This window comes from Salvelinus namaycush, chromosome 7 (genome assembly GCF_016432855.1).
Source record: "Salvelinus namaycush isolate Seneca chromosome 7, SaNama_1.0, whole genome shotgun sequence".
In the NCBI taxonomy this organism is placed as follows: Eukaryota; Metazoa; Chordata; class Actinopteri; order Salmoniformes; family Salmonidae; genus Salvelinus; species Salvelinus namaycush.
Window position 1 is genome coordinate 19,932,126 of NC_052313.1, and position 13,598 is coordinate 19,945,723.

Sequence of the window (13,598 nt, forward strand, 5' to 3'; positions counted from 1 at the left end):
GACTGTTCTAGAAGGTCAAATCACTATGGCGTGAAAGGTCGTACAGAAAACGTCAAGGATGGATCAATGTACTGATAGACAGAGAGATGGATAGGTACCACCAGAATGGTGTGTCCCTCGCCATTGGAGAGATGTTAAGAGAAATGGCTACATGCACATCGATGAATGCGACACACATATCAACGCACACGGGCGCGTGCACACACAGACACACGACTCCGGGGTAAGAGCAAGGGTGGTGAATGATGTTGGAAGTCTTACTTGGAGGCAACGGTTCATCAACAGTTGGGTAATGGTGGGTGTCAGGTCGCAAAGCAGGAGGATGACCGCATGGCAAGTAACTATCTCCTATATAGACATGGGAGGAGAAACACAGGGGAACCTGTGAGCTAACAGAGGGGAGAAATGGTTGGTGAACGTAGACATGTATCCCATATATCAGCTCACATCGGATATATGTCAGGGGACGAGAAATTGGAGGAGAAAATGCAGTTTCAGTGTTATTGAGAGATTTTTCGCCAGGTTGGAGACTTGCTTTCGCCGGGTTGACCCCAGCTAAATAAATCAGGAGGTAGAAAAGTAAATACCTGTGCAGAATGGATGCTGTGCCACTGAAACTTAATGATGGCGCATGGTATTTCTAGGGCACTCTACCCAGCCTAGAGGGACCACAAAGTAAACACCATCTTACAGTGACCAGAGAGAGTGAGCGAGAGATTGAGATAGAGACATATTGTGGGGGTGGTGTGGGCGTGACTTTTTTCAGTTCACAAAGTGCAGTGTGCATGGCTGCTACTGTATGGCCCTATAAAATCTGTTTTATTTCTGGCCTGATTCCTTTTTGATTTATCTCCCTTTGGTTTTTCCAGGTTAAATATTTAGCTTTTTTTTTTAGCTCTTACTCTCAAAATCATACAATTTTTTTATTGTTGTATTTTTTTTATTTTTTATTTACCCCTTTTTTCTCCCCAATTTCGTGGTATCCAATTGGTAGTTACTTGTCTCATCGCTGCAACTCCCGTACGGACTCGGGAGAGGCGAAGGTCGAGACACGTGCGTCCTCCGAAACACGACCCAACCAAGCCACAGTGCTTCTTGAAACAATGCCCGCTTAACCCGGAAGCCAGCCACACCAATGTGTCGGAGGAAACACTGTACACCTGGCAACCATGTCAGCCTGCATGCGCCCGGCCCGCCACAGGAGTCGCTAGAGCCTTAGACCACTGCACCACTTGGGAGGCCTCAAAAATCAGACGTTTTTAATTGAAAAACAACAACATTTTAAGTTCTAAGTCCACAACTATGTTTAAACCACATCAGGAGACCCTTTAACGGGTTACTCTTTAATGCAAGTGCGCACCAGGAAGAGACCGCTGTTTGGTTAAGCAGTGTTGCTGTAGCGCTCATGTGATTGCAGAGTTTGCAAAAGAAATGGCCACTGGATTGATGCAAATAATCATGTTATCATTCTGCCAGGTAGGCATAGGTTACTTTGTAGTTACTGGGGCGGCAGGGTAGCCTAGTGGTTAGAGCGTTGGACTAGTAACTGAAAGGTTGCAAGTTCAAATCCCCGAGCTGACAAGGTACAAATCTGTCGTTCTGCTCCTGAACAGGCAGTTAACCCACTGTTCCTAGGCCGTTATTGAAAATAAGAATTTGTTCTTAATTGACTTGCCTAGTTAAATAAAGATAAAATTGAGAAGGTTTTTGGGAAAGCCTTTCCATCTTTACGAGAAGAAGGTTGTCATTAGCATCATACCGCTAACGGCTACACAGGGTGTATACATGCACACAGACAGGGGCATTCCTGCGCCGTTTCAGAAAACTGCATAAAAATACGAATAACTGATGCATTTTGTTCCTGTCTTATGATTCACTTGGGCAAATGAATGCATTAAAAATTTTACGTTGAAATCTAGTTGATTTCATATTAAGTTCACTACATTTTTGAATATTCTTCAATTCCGTTTTAATGTTTTGGATTCCGTGATTCTGTCCTCATTCTCCGCAACTGGGATTCTATAAGGCCCTGATACTGTTCCGTGTGTGTCTAGCTATTGTACTGTGTCTGTGTGTGTTATTGCACAGAGCGGGCGCTGCTATTTAGAATGTCAGGTAAACGGCAACGGAAGCTCCCAGTGCTGTACACTAACAGGAGTGACTGTTAGCGTGGTGGATCAGTGGGGACTGACTTGGATCTGCTTGGCCGGGCTAGTACAGTAGTGACTGTTAGCGTGGTGGATCAGTGGGGACTGACTTGGTTCTGCTTGGCCGGGTTAGTACAGGAGTGACTGTGAGCGTGGTGGATCAGTGGGGACTGACTTGGTTCTGCTTGGCCGGGTTAGTACAGGAGTGACTGTTAGCGTGGTGGATCAGTGGGGATTGACTTGGTTCTGCTTGGCCGGGTTAGTACAGGAGTGACTGTTAGCGTGGTGGATCAGTGGGGATTGACTTGGTTCTGCTTGGCCGGGTTAGTACAGGAGTGACTGTGAGCGTGGTGGATCAGTGGGGACTGACTTGGTTCTGCTTGGCCGGGTTAGTACAGTAGTGACTGTGAGCGTGGTGGATCAGTGGGGACTGACTTGGTTCTGCTTGGCCGGGTTAGTACAGTAGTGACTGTGAGCGTGGTGGATCAGTGGGGACTGACTTGGTTCTGCTTGGCCGGGTTAGTACAGTAGTGACTGTGAGCGTGCTGGATCAGTGGGGACTGACTTGGTTCTGCTTGGCCGGGTTAGTACAGTAGTGACTGTGAGCGTGGTGGATCAGTGGGGACTGACTTGGTTCTGCTTGGCCGGGTTAGTACAGTAGTGACTGTGAGCGTGCTGGATCAGTGGGGACTGACTTGGTTCTGCTTGGCCGGGTTAGTACAGTAGTGACTGTGAGCGTGGTGGATCAGTGGGGACTGACTTGGTTCTGCTTGGCCGGGTTTGTACTGAGTACGTTGTAGCTGCAGGTACCTGCACGCCTTCCACCCACCCACCCCTTCTCTCAGTATTCAGCAGTGTGTGTGGTGAGCGTACTGTGTGTCTGTGTTTGTGTAGGATTTATCTCCCACCGTATAGTATCTCCGTCCATAAAGAGGTACTGTACTGTCAGCCCTCAGAGAGAGGGAGAGCAGAGAAAACGTCAAACAAGTGTCAAGACAAATTACAGATATAAAACCGCCACATGCCCCCCCTCCCAACATTACCCATTTTCTCTAACAATGATAACAATAGTCAGTTACCTAGGTGACAGAGGTTCTGAACATTTTTCATTAGCAATTCTAATTAAGGAAGAATGACTTTGAAGTGTTCATGAGATGAAAGGAGAAAGGTATAAAACACAGGCAGGAGTCTCGCCGTGCGCTGATCGAGCCATTAAATGGGGCCTTCATTTATTAGCTCTGAATTGTGACCTACATTGCGTATCGTGTCTAATGAGAGTCAACATGTAAAATACGGAACACTTGTAGTAAAGCTTTGGAGAACACAGGAGTTCAAGTTGAAAGAAGACCATGCATTTTCAGTGTATACCCTAAAAACAGCCAACAGACATAACGACCCTTTGAAGGTATGTTGCTCAGCAGCAGCAATGTCATCGTGAACGATGTAAATGAAGCTGAATTGTGGACTCGCTTGAACAGAACTGTTTCAAATTCAAACGCAATCTGTAACCTGCACTGATTATCTTCCTTATCTTTACTTCAACACAACCCAGCCTCAAACGGTTGGGCATCCACTTTGTGTAGCAGTGTTTTCATCCAGTAACTGAACCAGTAACTTGACCAGTAACTTGACCAGTAACTGAACCAGTAACTGAACCAGTAACTGAACCAGTAACTTGACCAGTAACTTGACCAGTAACTGAACCAGTAACTTGACCAGTAACTTGACCAGTAACTTGACCAGTAACTGAACCAGTAACTGAACCAGTAACTTGACCAGTAACTTGACCAGTAACTTGACCAGTAACTGAACCAGTAACTGAACCAGTAACTTGACCAGTAACTGAACCAGTAACTGAACCAGTAACTTGACCGGTAACTTGACCGGTAACTGAACCGGTAACTTGACCGGTAACTGAACCAGTAACTTGACCAGTAACTTGACCAGTAACTTGACCAGTAACTGAACCAGTAACTGAACCAGTAACTTGACCAGTAACTTGACCAGTAACTTGACCAGTAACTGAACCAGTAACTGAACCAGTAACTTGACCAGTAACTTGACCAGTAACTTGACCAGTAACTTGACCAGTAACTTGACCAGTAACTGAACTAGTAACTGAACTAGTAACTGAACCAGTAACTGAACTAGTAACTTGACCAGTAACTGAACCAGTAACTGAACCAGTAACTTGACCAGTAACTTGACCAGTAACTGAACCGGTAACTTGACCGGTAACTTGACCGGTAACTTGACCGGTAACTTGACCGGTAACTGAACTAGTAACTGAACTAGTAACTGAACTAGTAACTTGACCGGTAACTGAACCGGTAACTGAACCAGTAACTGGACCAGTAACTGGACCAGTAACTGAACCAGTAACTGAACCGGTAACTTGACCGGTAACTGAACCAGTAACTTAACCAGTAACTGAACTAATAACTGAACCAGTAACTGAACCAGTAACTGAACCAATAACTGAACCAGTAAATTGATCAGCAACCTGACCAGTAACTTAACCAGTAACTTAACCAGTAACTGAACCAATAACTGAACCAATAACTGAACCGGTAACTGAACCGGTAACTGAACCGGTAACTGAACCGGTAACTTAACCAGCAACTGAACCAGTAACTTAATTAGTACCTGAACCAGTACCTGAACCATTAACTGAACCAGTAACTGAACCAGAAACTGAACAAATAACTGAACTAATAACTGAATCAGTAGCTGACCCAGTAACTAAACCAGTAACTTAACCAGTAGCTGAACTAATAACTGAACCAGTAACTGAACCAGTAACTTAACCAGTAGCTGAACTAATAACTGAACCAATAACTGAACCAGTAACTTAACCGGTAGCTGAACTAATAACTCAACCAGTAACTGAACCAGTAACTTAACCAGTAGCTGAACTAATAACTCAACCAGTAGCTGAACCAGTAACTTAACCAGTAGCTGAACTAATAACTCAACCAGTAGCTGAACCAGTAACTTAACCAGTAGCTGAACCAGTAACTTAACCAGTAGCTGAACTAATAACTTAACCAGTAGCTGAACCAGTAACTTAACCAGTAGCTGAACCAGTAACTTAACCAGTAGCTGAACTAATAACTTAACCAGTAGCTGAACTAATAACTCAACCAGTAACTGAACCAGTAACTTAACCAGTAGCTGAACTAATAACTCAACCAGTAGCTGAACCAGTAACTTAACCAGTAGCTGAACTAATAACTCAACTAGTAGCTGAACCACCATTTCAGTCAAAGCCAAATCATAAACAAACATAGCAACAAAGAACATAGATAACAAAACAACATGGCAGCAGCAAAGCAGCTTATGACCAAAAACAAAAGCCTGGTACCATATGGCAGCCAGGAACCTAAACCCAATGCCAAAGCGCTACCATGAGTTTGACCGCATTGTTTGTGTGACCTAACCACCCCATGCTGACCCCTCTCCTCTGAGGCCACCGTCACCTTTGACCCCTGTCCAGGAGGCCTGATGTGTGTGTGATGTGTGATGTATGTGTGTGGGGAAGACACACACACACGGGTCATCACAACAGACACAAAGACTGTTGTGAAATTGGGGGTAAAACGCACAACAGCGGGGGTATGTGTTTCCCATTGCCTCCTTTCTCGACCCACGATGCACTGCTCTTTTAAAGGGCAAAACAATGATAATCACAATCATGGGTGATGGTTCGGTTGGCATTCACTCATTTCACAGCAGTGGGGGGTTGGGGGGAAGATAATTACAGCAACACTGACAGTGCTCACGCACCTGAATGTGGGGGAAGAAACAACAGGGCTCCCTGTGCAACACACTAATGGGCAGCCTGGCCTGTCACAGCGGAGGCTATGGACTCGATAACAGACCTCTCCTGTACTCTCTCTATCAATAGACTATTAATGGTGAGGAGGAGGCCTTGTTTCTTAAAATAAGTTATAATAAGTTATAATAAGTTATAATTATTGTGGTGGGCTGCGATGCTGTCCAGTTGTTGTACAGTGTAATGATCACAAGGCAAGAGTGTAGAGTAGTCATGCAAAAATAGAAATGGCACCTTTGAATGGAGACGTTAAGAGTGTCGTTTTCATTTGTTATTCTGGGTATGTTTTTATCACGTTTGCTAAGGTTGACCTGGTCTCAGGTTCTGAACAGGGTAAACACACATTTACCAGGTGTATCAGTTAGCAAGTGACTATGAAGAGCATCTCACCTCCTCCTGTCCTATCGCTAGGCCCGGCCACCGGCGACTCCCCGCTCTCCCCTCTCGTCCCCTCCTCTGTCTCCTCCCTCCATTCTGCTGTCGTCCCATCGCCGCCAGGCTCCCTGGTGCCGGGGCTCTGGATGGAGTCAGGCACTGACTCAAAGGCGCTGTTCTCCTCCTCTTCCTCCTCTTCGTCCTGCGAGGAGAAGACGGTGCTCTCTGAGAGGCGTGTGCTGTCCACCGACGACAGCCGTGTGTGGCTGCAGGGGCGGTTGCGCCCCTCGTAGCCAGAGTTGCTGTAGCAGGAGGTGCTGTAACAACTGGTGCTGTAACAAGACGTGCTGTAGCAGGAGTTGTCGCACAACTCGCACTCGCTCCCCCTCACTCCCCGGCCGCCTCCGCCCCCTTCCGCCTCTTCGTTCTCCAGTCGTGGGTGCAGCGTCCTCCCTCCCCTCTCCCCTCCATCCAGGAGCTGGTTGAGTTCTGACAGGCGCTCGATGGACAGACTGCGGGGGAGGGTCCTACTACGACAGCAGGGGGCTGTGCACTCACGCACCTGGGAGGGGGACGCCAGGGATTGGGACGCGTCTCCCTCCTCCTCCTCCTCCTCCCCTTCCCCCTCCTCCCCGACCTTGGAGGTGGGTTTGATGGTCGGCTCCTCGGTAGAAGACCCTCCCTCCTCCTCCTCTTCCTCCTCCCCGCTGCCCTGCAGTTGGTGTGCTGAAGGCAGGCTGTGGAGGAGGTGGTGGATGCGGATGTAGTGGGTGCGTGGCGTCTCGGGGTCGCCACACGATGAGGCGATCACCGTCTCCAGCTCCGAGACAGGCAGCGAGCAGGGCCTGTTCTTGCGCCGCAGGGCGCTCCGCATCGGAGGGGAGGCGCGGGCTGGGCAGCAACAGTCAACCCTCCTCGGTTTGGCTTCCACCACCACCTGCTGTCCCTCCTCCACTACCTCCTCAGCCGGCACAGGCCCCGTAGCTCCTTCCAACGGCTCCTCCACAGCAGTGGTAGGTTCCTCACTGTCCAACTCCATCTCCACACCCTCAGGTTTAGGCTGCACCTGGGCCTCCCCCTCCTCAGACAGGGTTTGAGCCTCCTGGGCTCCAGTCTCCTCCTCCTCCTCTCTCTCCTCCACCAATTGTTCAGCTGAAACCTGCTCTTCTATCCCAGTCTGTGGCTCTGAAGAAGATACCTGCACCTCCCTAACTGTACTCTCCTCCATCTCAACCAGGGTGACCTGCTCCTCCACACCCTCCTCCTCCATGACATCGTCCCCAGGATGGGCCTCCTCTGTGAGGGAGACGTAAGCGAGAGTGGTGGAGGGCTCCGGGTCCTCCAAGTCTGGGGCTCCATCCAGGGGAAGTTCGGGTGTGTCGGGCCCCATGCTCAATGTGTCGTCGGCAGGGATCTCTGCTGGGGCAACTGGGTCCACCTGGTTTACCTCCAACTGGTCAGGGTCAGGGACCACAGGGCACTCCATGACGAGGGAGATGTCCTCGTCATCTAAAATGAGAGAGAACAATAAGTCACCTGACTGTCTTAGAATGGTGACTTGGGCACCCAATAAAATAAATTGCTGACAAAGAGAAATTGCACTGTGAATTTCCTTTATGTGTAATTGTTTGAATAGTGGCATTGGCGTAGTACAGGGATTTTTAACACAAATGTGTTGGACTTTTAATCAGGACAATAATAGTACATGGAATGAATCAACAGTAATATTGTTCACATGAATCTCCACTGTGATCAATGTTCTTGACTAAATCATGTGGGACATAAAAAATTACTGGGTCTTATCGTGGTATTTCAATTTGATCATTGAGTAAAAAGGGACATAAATGTGATCTCGGTACTGATGTAAAAGAAGGTAAGGGATCAAAGAAGGAAGTGCTTGTGACCTGGGTGAATTGAGGACATTATCTCAAATCTGAACTGCAGCTGTCCACTAACATGATCCGTCGGCAGCCTGCGGCCAAGAGAATAGCTCACCACACGGTCCCTATAGTAGAGAGAGGGAGAGAGAGCGAGGCAGAGAGGGAGAGAGAGCGAGGCAGAGAGAGAGAGAGAGCGAGACAGAGAGAGCGAGGCAGAGAGAGCGAGGCAGAGAGCGAGGCAGAGAGAGGCAGAGAGCGAGGCAGAGAGAGGCAGAGAGCGAGGCAGAGAGCGAGGCAGAGAGCGAGGCAGAGAGCGAGGCAGAGAGCGAGCGAGAGAGAGAGAGAGAGAGAGAGAGAGAGAGAGAGACAAAGTTAGAGAAGACGCGAGAGAGAGAGAGAGACAAAGTTAGAGAAGACGCAAGCGAAGTAGAAAGAGACATTTAAAAGGACCAGACATACAATACCAATCAAAATTTTGGACACACCTACTTATTCAAGAGTTTTACTTTATTTTTACTATTTTCTAATAGTGAAGACCTCAAAACTGTGAAATAACACTTGATGTGGGACTATCATTTTTTTTCAACAGGACAGTGACCCAAAACACACCTCCAGGCTGTGTAAGGGCTATTTGACCAAGAAGGAGAGTGATAGAGTGCTGCGTCAGATGACCTGGCCTCCACAATCATCCGACCTCAACCCAATTGAGATGGTTTGGGATGAGTTGGACCACAGAGTGAAGGAAAAGCAGCCAACAAGTGTTCAGCATATGTGGCAACTCCTTCAAGACTGTTGGAAAAGCATTCCTCATGAATCTGGTTGAGAGAATGCCAAGAGCGTGCAAAGCTGTCATCAAGGTAAAGGGTAGCTACTTTGAGGAATCTGAAATATTAAATATATTTTGATTTGTTTAACACTTTTTTTGGTTAGTACATGATTCCATATGTGTTATTTCATAGTTTTGATGTCTTCACTATTATTCTACAATGCAGAAAATAGAAAAAAAATCTTGAATGAGTAGGTGTGTCCAAACTTTTTGACTGGTACTATACAGTATATACATAACATTCCATACAACCAACATGCAAACTGACATAAGGCTGTCCACACAGTCCACACAGGGGACATGGATCCCTAGCAGGGTCTGATCGCTAATGGCCCAGTAGGCCTGAGTGTGTGGAAGTGGCTGTGGTCAGGTCAGGTGACCTACCCGATGGCGTGTTTCTCCAGTAGCCTCTGCACCGGCATGGACAGCTTGCCCAGGAAACGTTTGATGATGGGCCGGCTCTTAGCAAACTTGTCCTTCACCTCGATCTCCAGCACGTCCGTAGGCAGAGACACAAAGCTGAAGCGCTGCAGACAGAAATAGTGAGAGGAGAGGAGAGGAGAGGAGAGGAGAGGAGAGGAGAGGAGAGGAGAGGAGAGGAGAGGAGAGAAAGGTATATTATGTTAGTGCCCATGGGCTTACTGATAACATCACTTGATTGGTTACACTCTATTATACATTAATGCCATTTACTGGGTATTTTTCCCAAGGAATTATATGGTAAATCAGGTACTGACATCATAATGACATGATAACTTCTATGTGGGTTTCTGTCACGCCTGCTCCCGCACTTCCCCCCTGGCGCACGAGGGCGCCAGGCTCCCCAGCATTGCGCACTCCTGCCATCATTATTAATGCAGAAGCCATCATACGAAGCATCGGGGAGTGCTGACGTTCCGGTTGGTGGTGACGTCGGGCCCGTGGCTCGACACCGATGGAACCGGGGTTGCCTAAGCTGGCTCATCGGGCCGTCATACCCTAGCTGGCTTGAGAGGTTTCTTAACCCGGTTGGCTCGGAAGGCGCCCATCCCACTTCAGACCTCAGCCGGATCGTCGGGGTTTCACGCCCAGCCGGCTTGTTCAGCGCCCGTGCCTCAGCCCGCCCATAGGGCTCGCCCACGTGGAACGCCGGGTGGCGCCCCTAAAGGGGGGCGGTGGGGTACTGTCACGCCTGCTCCCCAGCATTGCGCACTCCTGCCATCATCATTACGCACACCTGCCTTCCCCCGTCACGCGCATCAGCGATTATTGGACTCACCTGGACTCAATCATCTCTGTCATTACCTTCCCTATATCTGTCTGGTTCCCCGCCCTGTTCCCTGCTTCTGCAATGATTATCCTATGTCCTTATATACCCATGTGCTGACGCTGGTCCTTTCATGTCTGTTCCCAATTAAATGTTTGACTCCCCGTACCTGCTTCTCAACCCCGGTGTCGGTCCTTACAGGTCTCTTTATGATTCATTTATACACACAACTCTATGTACCATTAATATCATTCAGACTTGTTTTTCATGACCATTCATGGTGTTATCAATAGATCTATTAGGAATAGCAGGAGACAGTGCATCTTTGTTAGGTATGGCTTCTCATTGATGAAACCTTCAAAAGCACATTAGCTTGTCATTATTCTCTTGATGACAGCTATTTTACATTGAAATAAAGAGCCTTTATCAAGGTCAAAACGGCAGCATTGCCTTCTCCGATTTACCTACTATGACCATACTCTAAATATATCTTTTTTTTTAAAGATTAAAGGACAATGGAACGTATAGAAATCTTCTTATGGAGTTTAGAGCTTGGATTAAGTAATCAATGTATGATAACATTGGATCTTGAAGGATAAGATTTTGAAATGTGCATTCCCTCTCTCTCTTTCTCTTACTGCCTTTATCTCTTTCTCTCCTTGCTTCACTCCCTTTTTCTATATTCCTCTCCTCCCTTCCTCTCCCTTCCTCTCTCTCTCCCCCTCCTTCCCTCAATCCATTTCTATATCTCCTTCCTTGCCTTTCTCTCCTTCCCTCACTCTCTTTTTTCTTTGACTCTGTCTCTCCGTTCCTCTCCATGGCTGGGCTGTCTCTGCTGCTGTCCGTGGTGCTGAATGAACCAAGGCCGGCGGCAGCAGAATCTGAGCGCTGTCCAAGGTGCTTAAACGCCCTCTCCCTCAGCCAAGAATCAGAGAGAGAGAGTGCCTTGAACTCCATCCAAATGCTAGAGAGACCGGAGGAGCATCCTGCCCAGTGAACAAGCCAGATAAAAGGCACCAGTCTGCAGCTGCAGAAACTAACTGGCGTTTCATTGTAGAGCTTTGGTGGATTTGAAATGTACATAGGAGATGTAATGTGTGTGTGCAGTGTCCCAGAGCACGGTTAACCATTGGGTGTACTATAACAGGGTTTGTGATGTTTAGTCCTCTGTGAAAGTGGATTTGCTGTGGTGCGTTCAATCAGTTACAGGTCAGTAATAGAAAAAATGGCCTTGGCGTGGAGGACGGTTGGATGGGAGCACCTTGAAAGTGACCGCCCGTCCGGTTCATGGTTCCAGGGCACTGTTCCACTACTAGCCTGCTATCAAATTTCAGCTGCAGTGCCAAAGTGGAATACGCTGCTTTGGTTGATCTGCTTTCTGCTGCACTTGAGTTGCTACTCGCACTAAAAACAACAACGAAGCCACTGATTCCTCCATGCACTGGCCTAGTTAATGTCCCTCATCCCCCCCTCCCTCTGCACCACCCCTTAAAATCCAATCTGTAGCAGCTGAATGTAATTTGCACCCAGCAGTGTCTCTCCCTCTCCCTCCACCCCACGGCTTTGTCATCCTCAGCGCTCTGTTTTAATTGAATTGAAAAGTACAGCTCTTTCCTGTGTCGGAGAAGATAGAGACAGAAAGAAACATACACATAGTTCCACAAGCACACTATGCACTGAGCAAGAAGAGGCTTCATAGCCCATGTGAAAATGTTTTAGCCTGAGACTCCTTTCTCTGTGAGTTTGACCAATAACCACTACGCAAACAAACAAGATAGCTACAGGCCCACCAAAATAGATGCTGGGCGTATTCAAGGAAAAACGAAGACAGACAAATTAAGGAAGGAATAGGATGGAAGCAAAACTCAATCCATGTTTGCATCAGTGTACTATCTGATGTGCAGGCTTTTTGCTTTCCCGATGATGGTAAATAAATAATGTCCATAGTATAGGTCATATATTTGGGTTGAATGAATCTCTATCGGAAGAGAGCTATAGATTTAAATTACAGTAAAGTAGAGCAAATTGTGTGTCGTGACTCGTGAGTCATGACGATGCCTGCATACATGCAAATCCATTTCCCATCCAGCTCTGCATTCCTCTGGCCTGCAGCCATCTGGGAGACTACTGCAGTGACTAAGCTAAGCACAGCACCTACTGTACAGTACAGTAAAGATGGTTGGCTGGCTATGGAATAGCCTCAGGCGCATACAGTTCTGTAGTATTATTGAGCCATACTGCTGAACCAGAGATGCTAAGCTAAGCTAACCTACCTGAAAACAAAAACATCCCTCTGTAGAGCAAGGTTCACAACATTGTTTGTTGTCACTTAAAGCCCGGCCAGGGTGGTTAACCATTAAGATGGATCCCCTCAAGTAAACCTCCCTTCCTAATTTACAAGGTGCTGTGGAGGAACTGAGGAGTAACGAAAACATGCTCCGTGCTAGCTATCATTAGCCTACAGCCTCGCACAAACACATAAAGGGTAAACAAACCAAGCCACTTGAGAGAACACAGAAGTGTTTGCTGTGTTCGAGTGCCAGGAGCGAGGGAAATGCTTTGGTGAGTCATTCTCCCAGTTCCAAGCCATCATATCACTTCTCGACTTTAATAAAGCAAAGTGTTAGCATACTGAGTGTTCGTGTAGCTTCCCTGATTAGCATAATTAGCGGGAGTGGCTGTCTCCCTCAGGTTCAGAGAGCAACACTGTCCCACAGTGGTGGGAAACTGAACGCACTCAGTGGTCGCAGTGATAATCGTGTTGGCCAAATAGTAGCAGCGCACTCCAGAAAATGCTGGGTCAGGGGCCGTTGCACTATTCTGAATGAATCCCAAATTAATGCCAACTCCTAGAGCCAGCAGTTACATTATATATACAATAGTATGTGAACACCCCTTCAAATGAGTGGATTCGTCTATTTCAGCAACACCCATTGCTGACAGGTATGTCAAATCGAGCACACAGACATTGCAATCTTCATAGACAAACATTGGCAGTAGAATGGCCTTACTGAAGAGCTCAGTGACTTTCAACGTGGCACCATCATAGGATGCCACCTTTCCAACAAGTGTGTTCCTCAAATTTCTGCCCTGCTAGAGCTGCCCCAGTTAAATAGATGTTCCCGAGTGGCGCAGCAGTCTAAGGCACTGCATCTCAGTGCAAGAGGTGTCACTACAGTCCCCGGTTTGAATCCATGCTGTATCACATATCATACTACCATGATTGGGAGTCCCATAGGGCAGTGCACAATTGGTCCAGCGTCGTCCGGGTAGGTCGTCATTGTAAATA

General features: G+C 47.4%; 1 protein-coding gene across 1 annotated transcript in view; it reads right to left on the reverse strand.

Annotated features, from left to right (window-relative positions):
- The window catches only part of LOC120050651 (E3 ubiquitin-protein ligase HECW1), a 71,707-nt gene that overhangs the window by 25,631 nt on the left and 32,478 nt on the right, over positions 1-13,598 (reverse strand). Inside the window, exons 7-10 of the mRNA XM_038997231.1 lie at positions 9,448-9,590; positions 8,262-8,362; positions 6,373-7,866; positions 262-345 (exon numbers count right to left, since the gene is read on the reverse strand). Of these exons, the coding sequence (XP_038853159.1) occupies positions 262-345; positions 6,373-7,866; positions 8,262-8,362; positions 9,448-9,590 (1,822 nt within the window). The remainder of the gene's footprint in view (positions 1-261; positions 346-6,372; positions 7,867-8,261; positions 8,363-9,447; positions 9,591-13,598) is intronic.